General features: G+C 53.7%; 1 protein-coding gene across 1 annotated transcript; it reads left to right on the plus strand.

Moving 5' to 3' along the window:
* The first annotated feature begins 5,281 nt into the window (after nucleotides 1-5,281).
* EIF2B2 (eukaryotic translation initiation factor 2B subunit beta) lies at nucleotides 5,282-11,342 on the plus strand. The gene is made up of 8 exons (XM_075103518.1): nucleotides 5,282-5,515; nucleotides 6,076-6,196; nucleotides 6,741-6,889; nucleotides 7,657-7,820; nucleotides 8,103-8,198; nucleotides 9,084-9,221; nucleotides 9,925-9,991; nucleotides 10,870-11,342. The coding sequence occupies exons 1-8, from the start codon at nucleotides 5,353-5,355 to the stop codon at nucleotides 11,025-11,027; spliced, it is 1,056 nt and encodes a 351-aa protein (XP_074959619.1). The 5' UTR covers nucleotides 5,282-5,352; the 3' UTR covers nucleotides 11,028-11,342.
* Nucleotides 11,343-11,518: the final 176 nt, after the last annotated feature.

An 11,518-nucleotide genomic window follows, 5' to 3' on the forward strand; every position in this document is an offset into this window, starting at 1 on the left:
AGCATTGAACTGAGAGGAGAGGCACATGGGCGCGAACCGCCTGCTGCTCTGCGCTGCCCGTCGCCTCCCGGCCCAGCCAGCCCAGCCAGCGGGCAGGGGCTGCCAGGCGCTTTTCTCTCCTGCCAAACTCTAACCCGATCCACGCCCAGCCAGAGCTTCTGGCTGCTTATCATGTGGATGCAGTTCTCCTGCTTTTAGCTGTCATAATATTGACACAAAGCAAAATAATAGTGATGGCGAGACTCTGCCTGGCTCTGGAAGGCAAACAGGCGAGGAGACAGGGAGCAGCAGGCTCTGCTGTTGTGCGGGATGGGTCAGCAGCCTGGGCTGCTTCCAAGATCTGCTCCCCGGCATCATGCCTGCTGATAAGGGAAAGACATGGGATGCAGGCAGAGTGGGGATGCAGGCTCCACAGCATGCTCTCCCCACCAAGGAGCGAACGTGTGCATCGGCAGGGCTTCGTCCCGGAGGCTTTCCCAGAACGTGGGTGGAGAAGCAGCTCATCTCTCCCTTTCCCTGAAACCTGGCAGCTGCTGAATAGCTGCCATCACCCACAGCAGACAATGAGCAAAGCAAGCCCGGGGCCAGCTGCAGCACCGGGAGTGCGTGAGCAGAGGAACTGCAGGGAGCTGGCCGGTGACCAGGAAGCAGCCCAGACTGCTGGTGTCACAGACCCCTTGGTGACCACAAAGCGGCCAGGCCGCATTTTGTCTCGCCCCAAGGACCTGGCTTCCTGCAGCCATGCCAGGTTTGCTCAGGGGCTTCTCTGAAGCCAGCCTGGAGGAACAGGCCCCGGTATCACCTCCTCCCTGGCTCAGCCAGCCTGCCGTGTGCCCTCTGAGCAGGGACAGAGCCACAGCCAACACTTGCACGATGTCACTGAGCTTTGAGCCACTTGTGCCTTTGGTGGCACTGAGCAAAGCCACCTTGTCTGGGCATGAAGGCCTGGCACACTGTTAGCAATGCTGGGGCCAGCATCTCCCGCCCAGCCCTGGGCTTCTTTGTCCCTCCCAGGGACTTGTTTTCCTACATGACACGCAGTGACTTCCCACACTTCCCTTGCCTCTTCCTGACCAGCCTGGCCTTTGAACCGGCTGCCTCCAGCTGCCTGCATCCCGAGAGGAGAGCTGGGGAACTGCCACAGATGAACGAGCCGACAAGTGAGGCTCCACATCCAGAGGAGGCATTTGGACACCGGCTTCCCATGCCTCTCCCAGGGGCCAGGAAGGGTGAGGGGCAGCCCAGCCTGGGCTGCTTCCACAACCAGCCCTAGAAAAACCCTCCTGCTTCCTGGTCCTGGTCTCTATTTTTAAGGGTCCAAAAAGGAAGGGGGTGAATGGCAATCTTGCTGGCAGGAGAGATGGTCCCCAGGCCAGATTCAGAACCGCCTACTCATTTCCCGTAGGGATCGCAGACTGTATCGGTATCGCAAGGGTCTGGCTATGGGCTTGGTGTGCCCGCGGGTACTGCGCTGACGTGAGTATGAGCCAGCAGCTGTTTTCAAGGCAGAGACAGGCGCACGTACATGCAGGCTGCCAAGCAAGGAGCTGCATCAAGTCCTTTGCTAACCTGAAGCGATGAATCCGTCCTGTTACTCCCCATAGCAAGACATGTCTGTTTTTCCTTGGCCACCCAGGCAGTTACAGCAGCCATGCTTTCCTGTGGATGACCAGTTTAGGGGACAGTTGTTACCAGGGTCATCAGCAAAGACCAGCAGCACATGTGCCCTGGTACCTGCAGTTAGCTGTGCATTTCAAACATGCTGAAACTGCTGATGACTCAGGCAACACGTGCATGCGCCTCCAGACCCACAGAGCTGAGCTTTCCAGCTATTCATGTACCTGCTTTTGATCATCAGCTGTTTGTTTGGGATTTTTTATCTTCTTTCCCTGGAAGGTTGAGTTTTAAATGTGCATGCAGCACTCAGTTCAGCCCATCATTCCCATCCCCTTCACTTACTAAGTGATGTACTTTCTCCCCTGTAGCACGAAGAAAACACTGGCTTAGGCTCCCTCAGCCCTTCAGCAGATTCATGCCTGCCTTCATATCTGTGACTTCAAGAGCTTTGGGCTTGAGTAGTCTCCTCTGTTTTTATCTCAAGCCTTTGAGCATGGACCATCCAATGAGCAATGACGTCACACCAGAGATATCTTTGGTGCATCCTTCTCCTTAGACTGCACTTTGTGTTCCTCCCACTCCCACATGCTGCTGCCACACCATCCTTAACTGCCCCTTGGTCACTTGTGCTCAGCAGGTGGCTTAGGCAATGGTGACGACCCCATGCTGCTTCTTCCCATGTCACCTATCCAGTCTGCACAGTCCGTGCTGTGCTGACAGCCTGCGCTGCTGTTCCTGCTGGGCTGTGGCTCTGCTGGCCTTTGCCTGCTGACTCCTTCCTTTCGCCTGTGCTGAGTGTGAGCAGCTCACTTTGCTTACCCGGGTGTTGCAGACGAATCCAATTACTAGAGTTCAGCAAACTCTGATTCCCCTCCCTGGCATTTCATCCAGCCCACTTATCCGCTGAGAGCTTCTAATCCAAACAGCCTCCCAGCACACAATGTTCCAGCACTCCCGGGCTCTACCCAGCCTCCATCCTGCCTTCTCCTCCCTGACATGAGTACTTGGGGGATGACATTCAGCCCCCGGGGATGCACAATTCACCGGGTGGAGGGGAAGCAGTGTCTCCAGCAGCCATCCCTGAAAGCACTGAACAGGACACCATCCTGTGCAGGCTGGCAGCTCTCAGAGACGAGCCAGATTTCAGCTCCTCTGCAGGCCCAGAAAATGTGCTGCCTTGCTCAGCTGGCCAGCTCATCCCCTGCTCAGGTCTTTTGCCCACAGCATCAGCACCTTCTGCAGTCATGTCAGCCTCCTTGCTTGCTCATGCACCAGATGAGACACCACAGCGGCCAACTCTGCCCCTGGATACACCTGGGATAGGAAGGAAGGAGGGCATGCTGTTCAGGAGGCAGCTGTCTGTGGCCACAGCAGGAGAGGGGTCCTGCTCTGTAACACCCAGCAGCTGTGGACCACCAGGTGAGTCTTCTTCCAGCTGCCCAGGGATGTACACACACACCCCATACCACATTGCCTCAGCCAGCACAGCCTGCAAGGCAGTGAGATTTTAGCGAAGTATGCCAAGATGTGTCTTTCCAGCTGCCTCCCACATGCCCCACACTCCCGTGAGCTGCCCTTGCCGCCACTCCTCTTCCCCACTCCCTCCTTTTCAGTCCCCCTAGGCACTCCTTGCCTAACTCACCAGGTCCTGGCAGCAGCTGCTGGCTAATGACAACCAGATGTCTTGTAGCCACAGACTCTCTGAGCAGCCAGAGCCCGGGGTTTGCCTTTCAGCTCCCCAGAGAGCCGAAGGTTCCGGCTCAGCTCTGCTACATGGGGCAAACAGCTCCTGAAATCCCCATTCAGAGGCTTTCATTCATGAAACAGAAGGCAGCAGACCAAGCACAGAACTCTGCCCCTCAAGGGACACTGGACTGCCAGCTGCCTTTGGCCAGCTGTAGCAGCAGTGCCCAGCAGAAAGTCCTGGAAGGAACAGGGCAGGAACAGCACAAGCAGGGAAGATCTCTGCAGTTGACAAGTTTTTTCTGACTGAGAAGAAACTGCCCTGCAATAGTTACTAGGACCAGAGCAGGGAATGTAAACAGCCCAGCATCCACAAGAAGGTTATAACCTCAGAGTCCAGTTTCCCTTCCTCTTCTTCCTCCTGCCTGATCTCCAAGAGCTGCTCTGTTTACTAGTGAGATAAGTAAATAAACAAAGGAAAGCTCTGAAGCAATGATTTTAATTTTTTTTTTGCCAATTCACTGCATGTCCCAGTCCCAGGGTGCTTGCGTGGGAGCAGTCTCTGCACGCCATGGCAGCTGGCACACAGCAACACACAGGAATGGTGGTGGCAGAGGCAGGCAGCCGATGGGCGCGGGCAGCCCTCCATTGCTTTGCCTGCAACGTAGCTGTGCAGAGGGGCGAAAGGGGGATCTGCGTTACCCTGTGCAAATGCGGAGCCAGGGAGGCCCTGCCCCAGGGAGCCTCCAATTTACGCAAGATGGAAGAAAACAGACACCTAAAGCTGGGGAGAAGGGGGAGAGAAGGCAGTAGGGAAGAAGGACATGCCTGGTAAGCCCAGTGGGACCCAGCACAGTGAGCATACAGCAGGGCAAACCCTGCTACTCTCTATTGACTCTCTCCAGGGGCAAAAGATGAGACAAGCTCATCGAGGAGGGAAACTGACTTCAGCCACAGCAGCAGCGCCCCCCAAGCATGTCCAGGCAAACCGAGATGCACGGCCTTTTGCCAGGTGTTTGAAGGATGCGGTGAGCTTCCCTCCCCAGGCTGGCAGGTGCTCTGGCTTCCAGGCACACAGGGGCACTTGGGTAAGCAGCATGGAGGGAGAGGGGCAGAAGGGCCCTTAGCCCAGCCCAGGCTTCGGAATCACCTGCGATATGTCCTCAAGACCCAGCGCACAAACTGTTGGTATCTTGCTGCGGACCCAACAGTCCCTGGACAGCAGCTGGCTGTGGGGAGAGTCCTAAGAGAATCAGACAAGCACAAAAAAGACGTGACGAGCGCCCAAGGCCCTACGGGCCCCTGCAGGAAGTGCCTGTTGAAAGCTTCCAGCTTAAACCAGTTTGCTTTTGTTTCTGAATGTAAAACAACAGGACAGGGAGCAGAGCCACAGAATAAAGCAACACCGCAATGAGAATTACACGGTGGCTCCTGCTTGCTCCTTGGACACAGGGCTCCAGGAAACAGACACAAAGGAGCTGCGTTCCAGCCTTATCCAGGGCCGGTTCTGGCTCTACCAGCAAGAACAACTGGACTGGCAGGAACTGAGCCTTTCCCACCCCGTTTGCTTTGGCTCTTCGCGTCTAGAACGCTGTAGGGTCCAAAGTAAATCCCAGCACAGGGGCTCTCCCCGGCACGGCACGGCACGGCTCCCTCCCGCCCCGCGGTGCAGGCGCTGCCTTTCCCCGCCGGGCCCCTCCCGACGCCGGCCCGCACCGCTCCCCTCCACGGAGGCGCCAGCGGCGGGGCGCGGGCCAGGCGCTTCCCCGTGCGGGGCAGCGCTGCTGTTCCGGCCCTGCCACCCCGACGGGCCCAAGCTGCGCCGGGGGGGGCGACGCCAGGACCGGCGCCCACCTCCGGGGGCACCTGCCCGGAGAGGCCGCCCACATCCCTCGCTCGCCCGACTCCAGCACCCTCCTGCCCCCGCCGGTGCCGGCCCGCCACCGCCCCACAAGCTCCCGCCAATGGGGAAGCGGGAGGGCGGAAGTGGGAGGACGGAAGCGGAAGCGGAGCGCGCAGCCGTCCCGCAGCCCCGCTGCCGCCAGTGCCGCCATGCCGGGTGCCGCTGAGCGCGGCTCGGAGCTGTCGGAGCAGATCGAGGCCTTCGTGACGCGGCTGCGGGGCGGTGGGGAGCGGCCGCGCTCCGAGGACACGGCGCGGCAAACGCTGTCGCTGCTGCGAAAGATCATCGCGCACGGGCGATGGAACCGGGCGGGTGAGGGCTGGACGGCGGCGGGGGGAGCTGCGGGAGGGCGGTGGTGGGGAGCCGCTCGGGCCCGGCGCTCCGGTGGCGGGTGCCGGGGGAGCGGCGAGGCCGGTGCGGGGTCGTTGCGTTGCGGCTGGTGCCGAGGTGCAGGGGGCCTCGGTAATAGCTGCCGGTGGGGCGGGGCGCCCGGTGCGCGTCCCGCCGCGCCTTGGCCCTTTGCAGGCTGCCGTGCTGACCGGTGTAGTTGCGTGAGGGGTGGCAGGAGTCGCCCTGCTTCAGCCGCATCTGTCCGAGCGCTGACTACTCTGGCAGCCGGCGGTTTCCTCCATCGCTAAACTCTGCACTTATGGTCTTCCCGAAGTTTCGAGTCCAGCGATTCACACTGCAGGAACCCCTGTGGAACCAACTGCTCTGCGAGTAGCTTTCTGCTTCCACCTCCGTACCTTTTCCCAGCGCTGTGTCACCAGCGCCAGAGGTGGCCATGGGGCTGCTGTGGGGAGGATGCGCTTGTTTGGTGCTCGCATGCGTTCAGTCTGGGTGATGATAACCAAGGCCCTCCCTTCTTCCAGGGGAGCTCATGGATCTGATCCGGACAGAGGGCCAGAGGATGACGGCAGCCCAGCCATCTGAGACAACCGTGGGCAACATGGTGCGGCGAGTGCTGAAGGTCATTCGGGAAGAGTACGGCAGGTGAAGCACCCCTGTCTCGCTGCCTGCACCCCTTTTAGGAGCTCAGGACAGCCCTCCTGCGCAGCGTGCTCTGCTGCGTCTGTGAGACCCCTTTAGCTTCCATAACCCCCTTTCCCACTTCTCCTATAGAGGGATTCAGCAAGTTTACCATCAGAGGAAACCTGTCGTTTTCAGCGTAGCTGATGATATTTCCTCTAGTGAAACTCTGCTTGGCATACATGTTGTGGGTGCATGAGAACAGTTTGTGCCCTGACCTCGGGCTGTTCCCTCTTTGTGTCCCCAGGAGGGTCCATCCCACTGGAGCAGTAGCCTCGAGCCTGCTCATCACCTGTGGGCTGCAGCGTTTGCACACAACTTAGGAAGATGATTCCTACCAGAGACATCCAGGGAAACCCTGTGGCACAGCATGGCACGGTGTGCCTCCTGTGTGTGGTTTTCCTTCCTCTCTGTTCAGATCCAGGTGTGCTGTGCTGTGGGGACACTACTCAGCCTGGCTGTGCCCCTGCGCTCTCGCCCGAGGCTGAAGGGCTGCTTCTCTCTGCAGGCTTCATGGGCGCAGTGAGGAAAGCGATCAGCAAGAATCTCTGCACAAACTCCTGACTTCTGGAGGACGAAGCGAGGATTTCAGCACCCCTTATCCTCCCCTCAGAGCTAACGTTATTGAAGCTATTAATGAGCTGCTAATAGAGCTAGGTACGGATGGGTCTGAACTGCCCCATGAGTGCAGCTTCTTATGGGATGGGACTGGTGCTACCCTTTCCTCTTAGGTAGAAACAAAACAGCAAGGGTCTGGGAGGCTTAATCTGAAGGAAGTAAGGAGCAGAAGTCCTGTTGCTCCCAGGACTCTCTGGCCTACAGGGAGATGAGTGCAACATTGTGGAGGGAACAATATGGGGGCCGTTGGCCTGTGCTCTTGGTCTTCTGGGAAGTCTTCAGCTGAGTCCTCTAAAGAAGAGTATCAGAAATATGCCAAAGGTTGGACTCAATCCCTATGCGTGATTAACCTGACCCTCATACACAAAGCACTGTGATAGATATTTTTCCTTTTTCTGAGACCTTGTGACAGATTAAGCACGCGACTCTCCTCCTGAGGCCCAGGCTGGCCTGCCTCTACTTTCCACCTGGTTCTAGTGCTATTGAACTGTAAAACCATTGAATTTCTGCCACTAGTTGTGCGGGCATGGTGGTTAACTGGGGTAGTGCTCACACAATCCACTTCCCTCATGATGGAGTTTTCAATACAGCTATTTCTATGAGTAGCTAGGGAGCACAGGGCATTCAAGGGCCAGCTTCTTGGTCCCTCTCTACTGGTGAAGAGAGCGAGGACAAAAGCTGCTCCTGCTCTACCAGTGCTCATAGCATCGCTTTAGTAAAAAATTATCTTGTTGGAGGACAGCCCTAGCAGCACAAGTGTTGCTTTTCCTGGCTGCTTTCCCACCCACAGCTTCCTTCTGTTACAGAGGGCACCACTGATAACATAGCTATGCAGGCACTGGAGCACATCCACTCCAACGAGGTGATCATGACCATTGGCTACTCGCGCACCGTTGAGGCCTTCCTGAAGGAAGCTGCCCGCAAGCGGAAGTTCCAGGTCATCGTGGCGGAGTGTGCGCCATTCTGCCAGGTGAGGCCCGGGCTGGCCGTCTTCTCCAGGCGCTGCCTTGTCCTGCCCATTCTACTGAGCTCTTGTCTCCAGAGGCAAGCTCAACATTACAGAAGCTCCTCTGCAGCTGAGAGATCGAAGACAGCTTGTTATCCTACCCTGTGTCCTTCAGTCAGAGGGCTGTATTTGTGCACCATTGCTTGGTATTTTTGCAGTTCAGACAAGAATTGAGTGCTTATATCTCTACAGCTGCACTGCAGGAACTATGTCCCAGGAGACCAATTGGATTCTCCCTCTTTTTAGGGTCATGAAATGGCTGTCCGACTATCTAAAGAGAACATTGAAACTACTGTCATGAGTGATGCAGCTATTTTTGCTGTCATGTCTCGAGTCAACAAGGTAAGGAGGGCTGTACTGGAGGAGGGACTTCACGGTAGGCTGGGTGCTTAGGCCTCCCAAACCACCTGCAGGTCCCAGCAGTGATGGATGTGTTTCTTCACTGAAGACTCAAAACTGTAACAGTCCCTATTTGCAGCTGGTGGAGATTCAGCATGGAACACCAAGTCATTACAATGACTGACTGCATGGTGGTAGGTTTTTCTGCCTTAATGGCTAACAGGCAGAACAGTTAAAAGAAACCAAGCCAGGATTAACCTCAGTTTTTAAAGATGATGGAACAAAAAGGAGCATTTCCAAAGGGGAGAAACTCCCCTTGCCTGGAATACAAGATGGGTGGTAAGGGCAGCCGCCAAGGTATGTTATTTTGAACAGACCTGTTCTGTATAAAAATAGAGATGAAGACTTGGCACCCCAAACTTAAGAAAAAAAAGTACTTGTAACATAATAAAATCCAGCCACACCACTTCTTATTGATGTATTTTAAGCTGCTTTACATTATTCCCATTTTACAGCAATGGAATTATTACAGCCAGCAGTCAAGTTACTTGTACAAAGCTTACTTTGCAGGCTTGTAGAACAACAGGGAACACAGCCCAATTTCTGCTCAACATTCCCTGCAGTAGAACATATATTTGTCCTCTCAAGTTCTCTGTGCTGGCCTCACCATGCTGGAGTCATGCTCCTGTTAGAGAGGAACGTCTCAGTGCAGAGCGAGTGCCAGATGAAACAGATCAGGCGTCCAGCTGCCCTGTGACTCCAGCCTGTGGCTGGCTGGCTGTTCTGGCAAACTCTTCCTCCAGGTCATCCGGCAGGGTCCAAGCCAGGAAGCGTTCCTTCCCCAGTCTGCTGTGGAACATGCTATCTAATGCTGATTTGCCTTTTAAGGTCATCATTGGTACAAAGACAATCCTGGCCAATGGCGCCCTGATTGCTGTGAGTGGGACTCACACGCTGGCACTGGCAGCTAAACACCACTCCACTCCGCTCATTGTGTGTGCCCCCATGTTCAAGCTTTCACCACAGGTAAGTACAGCAGCTCCTCAGGACTGCACCTGCTCTGCATAGAGGTGGGGGTGATTTTATGCTTGTGAAAACTTAGGGTGGAGAGCAGCACCTGTCCCAAGGTGAGGTTGGTAAATGAGCCATCTCCCCCCACCTATGGCTGTCACTTCGGACAGGAGATCCTCACCCAAATCTGGCCCACCTCAGGATCTCCTTGAAGCACCCTCCTCTGCCACACGTGCTGCACAGGCAGTGCACTGGGTATAAGGATGTAGACCACTGCCTGCTAGAGACTGACGTCACCATACTTAATCTTTCTTCAACTACAGCGGATTAATTTATATCTTTAGTGTTGACAGACCCTCTGTACTGACAGAGGATGTAGATGGGAGATGCTCTAAGTTATTTCTTACTTTTTCAGTATTGTCAGGTCAGATGAAGTTGCAGACTGAGGAAGTCACTTCTATGCTTTAGTTCCCTAGGCTTTGCAGAAGGGCAGCCAGGTCATAGAAAGCTCTAAAAGCTGTGAGGAAAACCCTTTCACCCGTGTCTACAGATACAGGCTCTAGGCACAGGCACTATGTAATTATTGTAAACAGATGTAGTACCACCTGACAAGTCATCTTCCTTTGCTTTAGTTCCTTCCAGCACCCAGGATCTGTTTTCACTGGGATAATGAGGCAGTCACTTCTTTCCTGACCTTCCTGTACTCTTTCTCATTCAGTTCCCTAACGAAGAAGATTCATTCCACAAGTTTGTGTCACCACAGGAAGTGCTGCCATTCACAGAAGGTACTGGTTCAGGCTACAATTTAAAATTTTTTCTTAATAGCTCACATAAAATTCAAACATAAGACTGTCCTGTAACCCAGGACAAAAAATCCTTTCCTGTTGTCTTAAGCAGAAAAAATGCCAGGAACCATCCTATTTTATACATAACTTTCTATTCCTTTCTATTATTTCTATTACAGAAAGTACAGAAAAAGGATTTCCTTTAAACACTATCTCTTCACTTTTTGCTTCTACTCTGAAATAGTCAGTGTTTTCTTAAAGGATTGTGATAATGGTGCTGGGTAGGTGGCAGTTCCCTGAGGGACAGAGCAGATGCCCAACACTCAGGGCAGCTTTCTACAACTCATGTTAACTTCTTCAAACTTCATTATGCGATTCACTTGTGGAAGCCCATTGCGGAGATACTGGGTTTCACACACAAGTACCATCTTCAGAAAGGCATCAGCTCCCAAGCCTATTTTCAGATAGCAAAGTCTCTTTCAAAGCCCTGTTTCTGTGTGACAAAGACCTTTGAAATTAAGATAGCAGGTTTGGTCAGTTTTTGGTCTTCTGAGGTTTTCTTTAAATAATTACGGCAGCAACAGGATTCATGTACTCTGGTTCCATACTGGCAGGTTTTTTGGCAATTAGTAGATCTAGATCAGATGGACTCTGGGATTTTTATCAGTAAAAGAGAGTGCTGCCATTCATCCAAGATTGCTGTATACCTGTAATTCAGTGACATCAGTGAGGAAGTTGGGAGGGTATTCAGGATGTTCCAGTACTGACCTCAGGGTGACATGAGCGTAGTCAGTTTCTTCAGGGGCTCAGGAAGATGTGCAGAAGGCTAAATGTACTTTGAGTTGCTTTGTCTAATATTGCTGCTATTCACTTTACAGGGGAGATCCTGGCAAAGATCAACGTTCACTGCCCAGTGTTTGACTACGTCCCTCCAGAGCTCATTACTCTCTTCATTTCTAACATTGGGGGTAACGCTCCTTCCTACATCTACCGCCTCATGAGTGAGCTCTACCATCCAGATGACTATGAACTCTAATGCTGTGAAGCATGTCACTCTCCAGACTCTTACTATCTTTCTCTTCAGAAAGGTACAACAGCTAATTAGCAAGTGGATGTTGCAAAGACAGGTTGCTGTGAGCAATCGGCGAGGAATTTGCTCAGCAATGTCTTTCCTACCTAAAAGCAACAGACCGAATTGGTCTTGTACAAGTGTTGATCTCTGTGCTGTGTTAGAAGCCCTGTGCACCTGCTAACCCACTTTGATTTTGAAACAGCAAGGCATATGTGTAACTTTCTGGGGCAGCTAAGCTGTTACTTCAAAGTATGCTGCAATAAAGGCTGTTTACAGTGATTTCACTGTTAAGCATGTTATTTTGTTTCTTTAACTAGCAAGAGTTTTAACAGTGTAGTGAGTTGCCTGCACCTACGATGCCATAGCAGGCTTTAAGGTGTGCTTTCACATCTGAATGTGATAGAAATCCATTGGCGATTGTCTTCAAAATGGATTTTTTTGGTAGAATTTTCTGA

This window comes from Phalacrocorax aristotelis, chromosome 9, assembly GCF_949628215.1.
Source record: "Phalacrocorax aristotelis chromosome 9, bGulAri2.1, whole genome shotgun sequence".
Taxonomy (NCBI): Eukaryota; Metazoa; Chordata; class Aves; order Suliformes; family Phalacrocoracidae; genus Phalacrocorax; species Phalacrocorax aristotelis.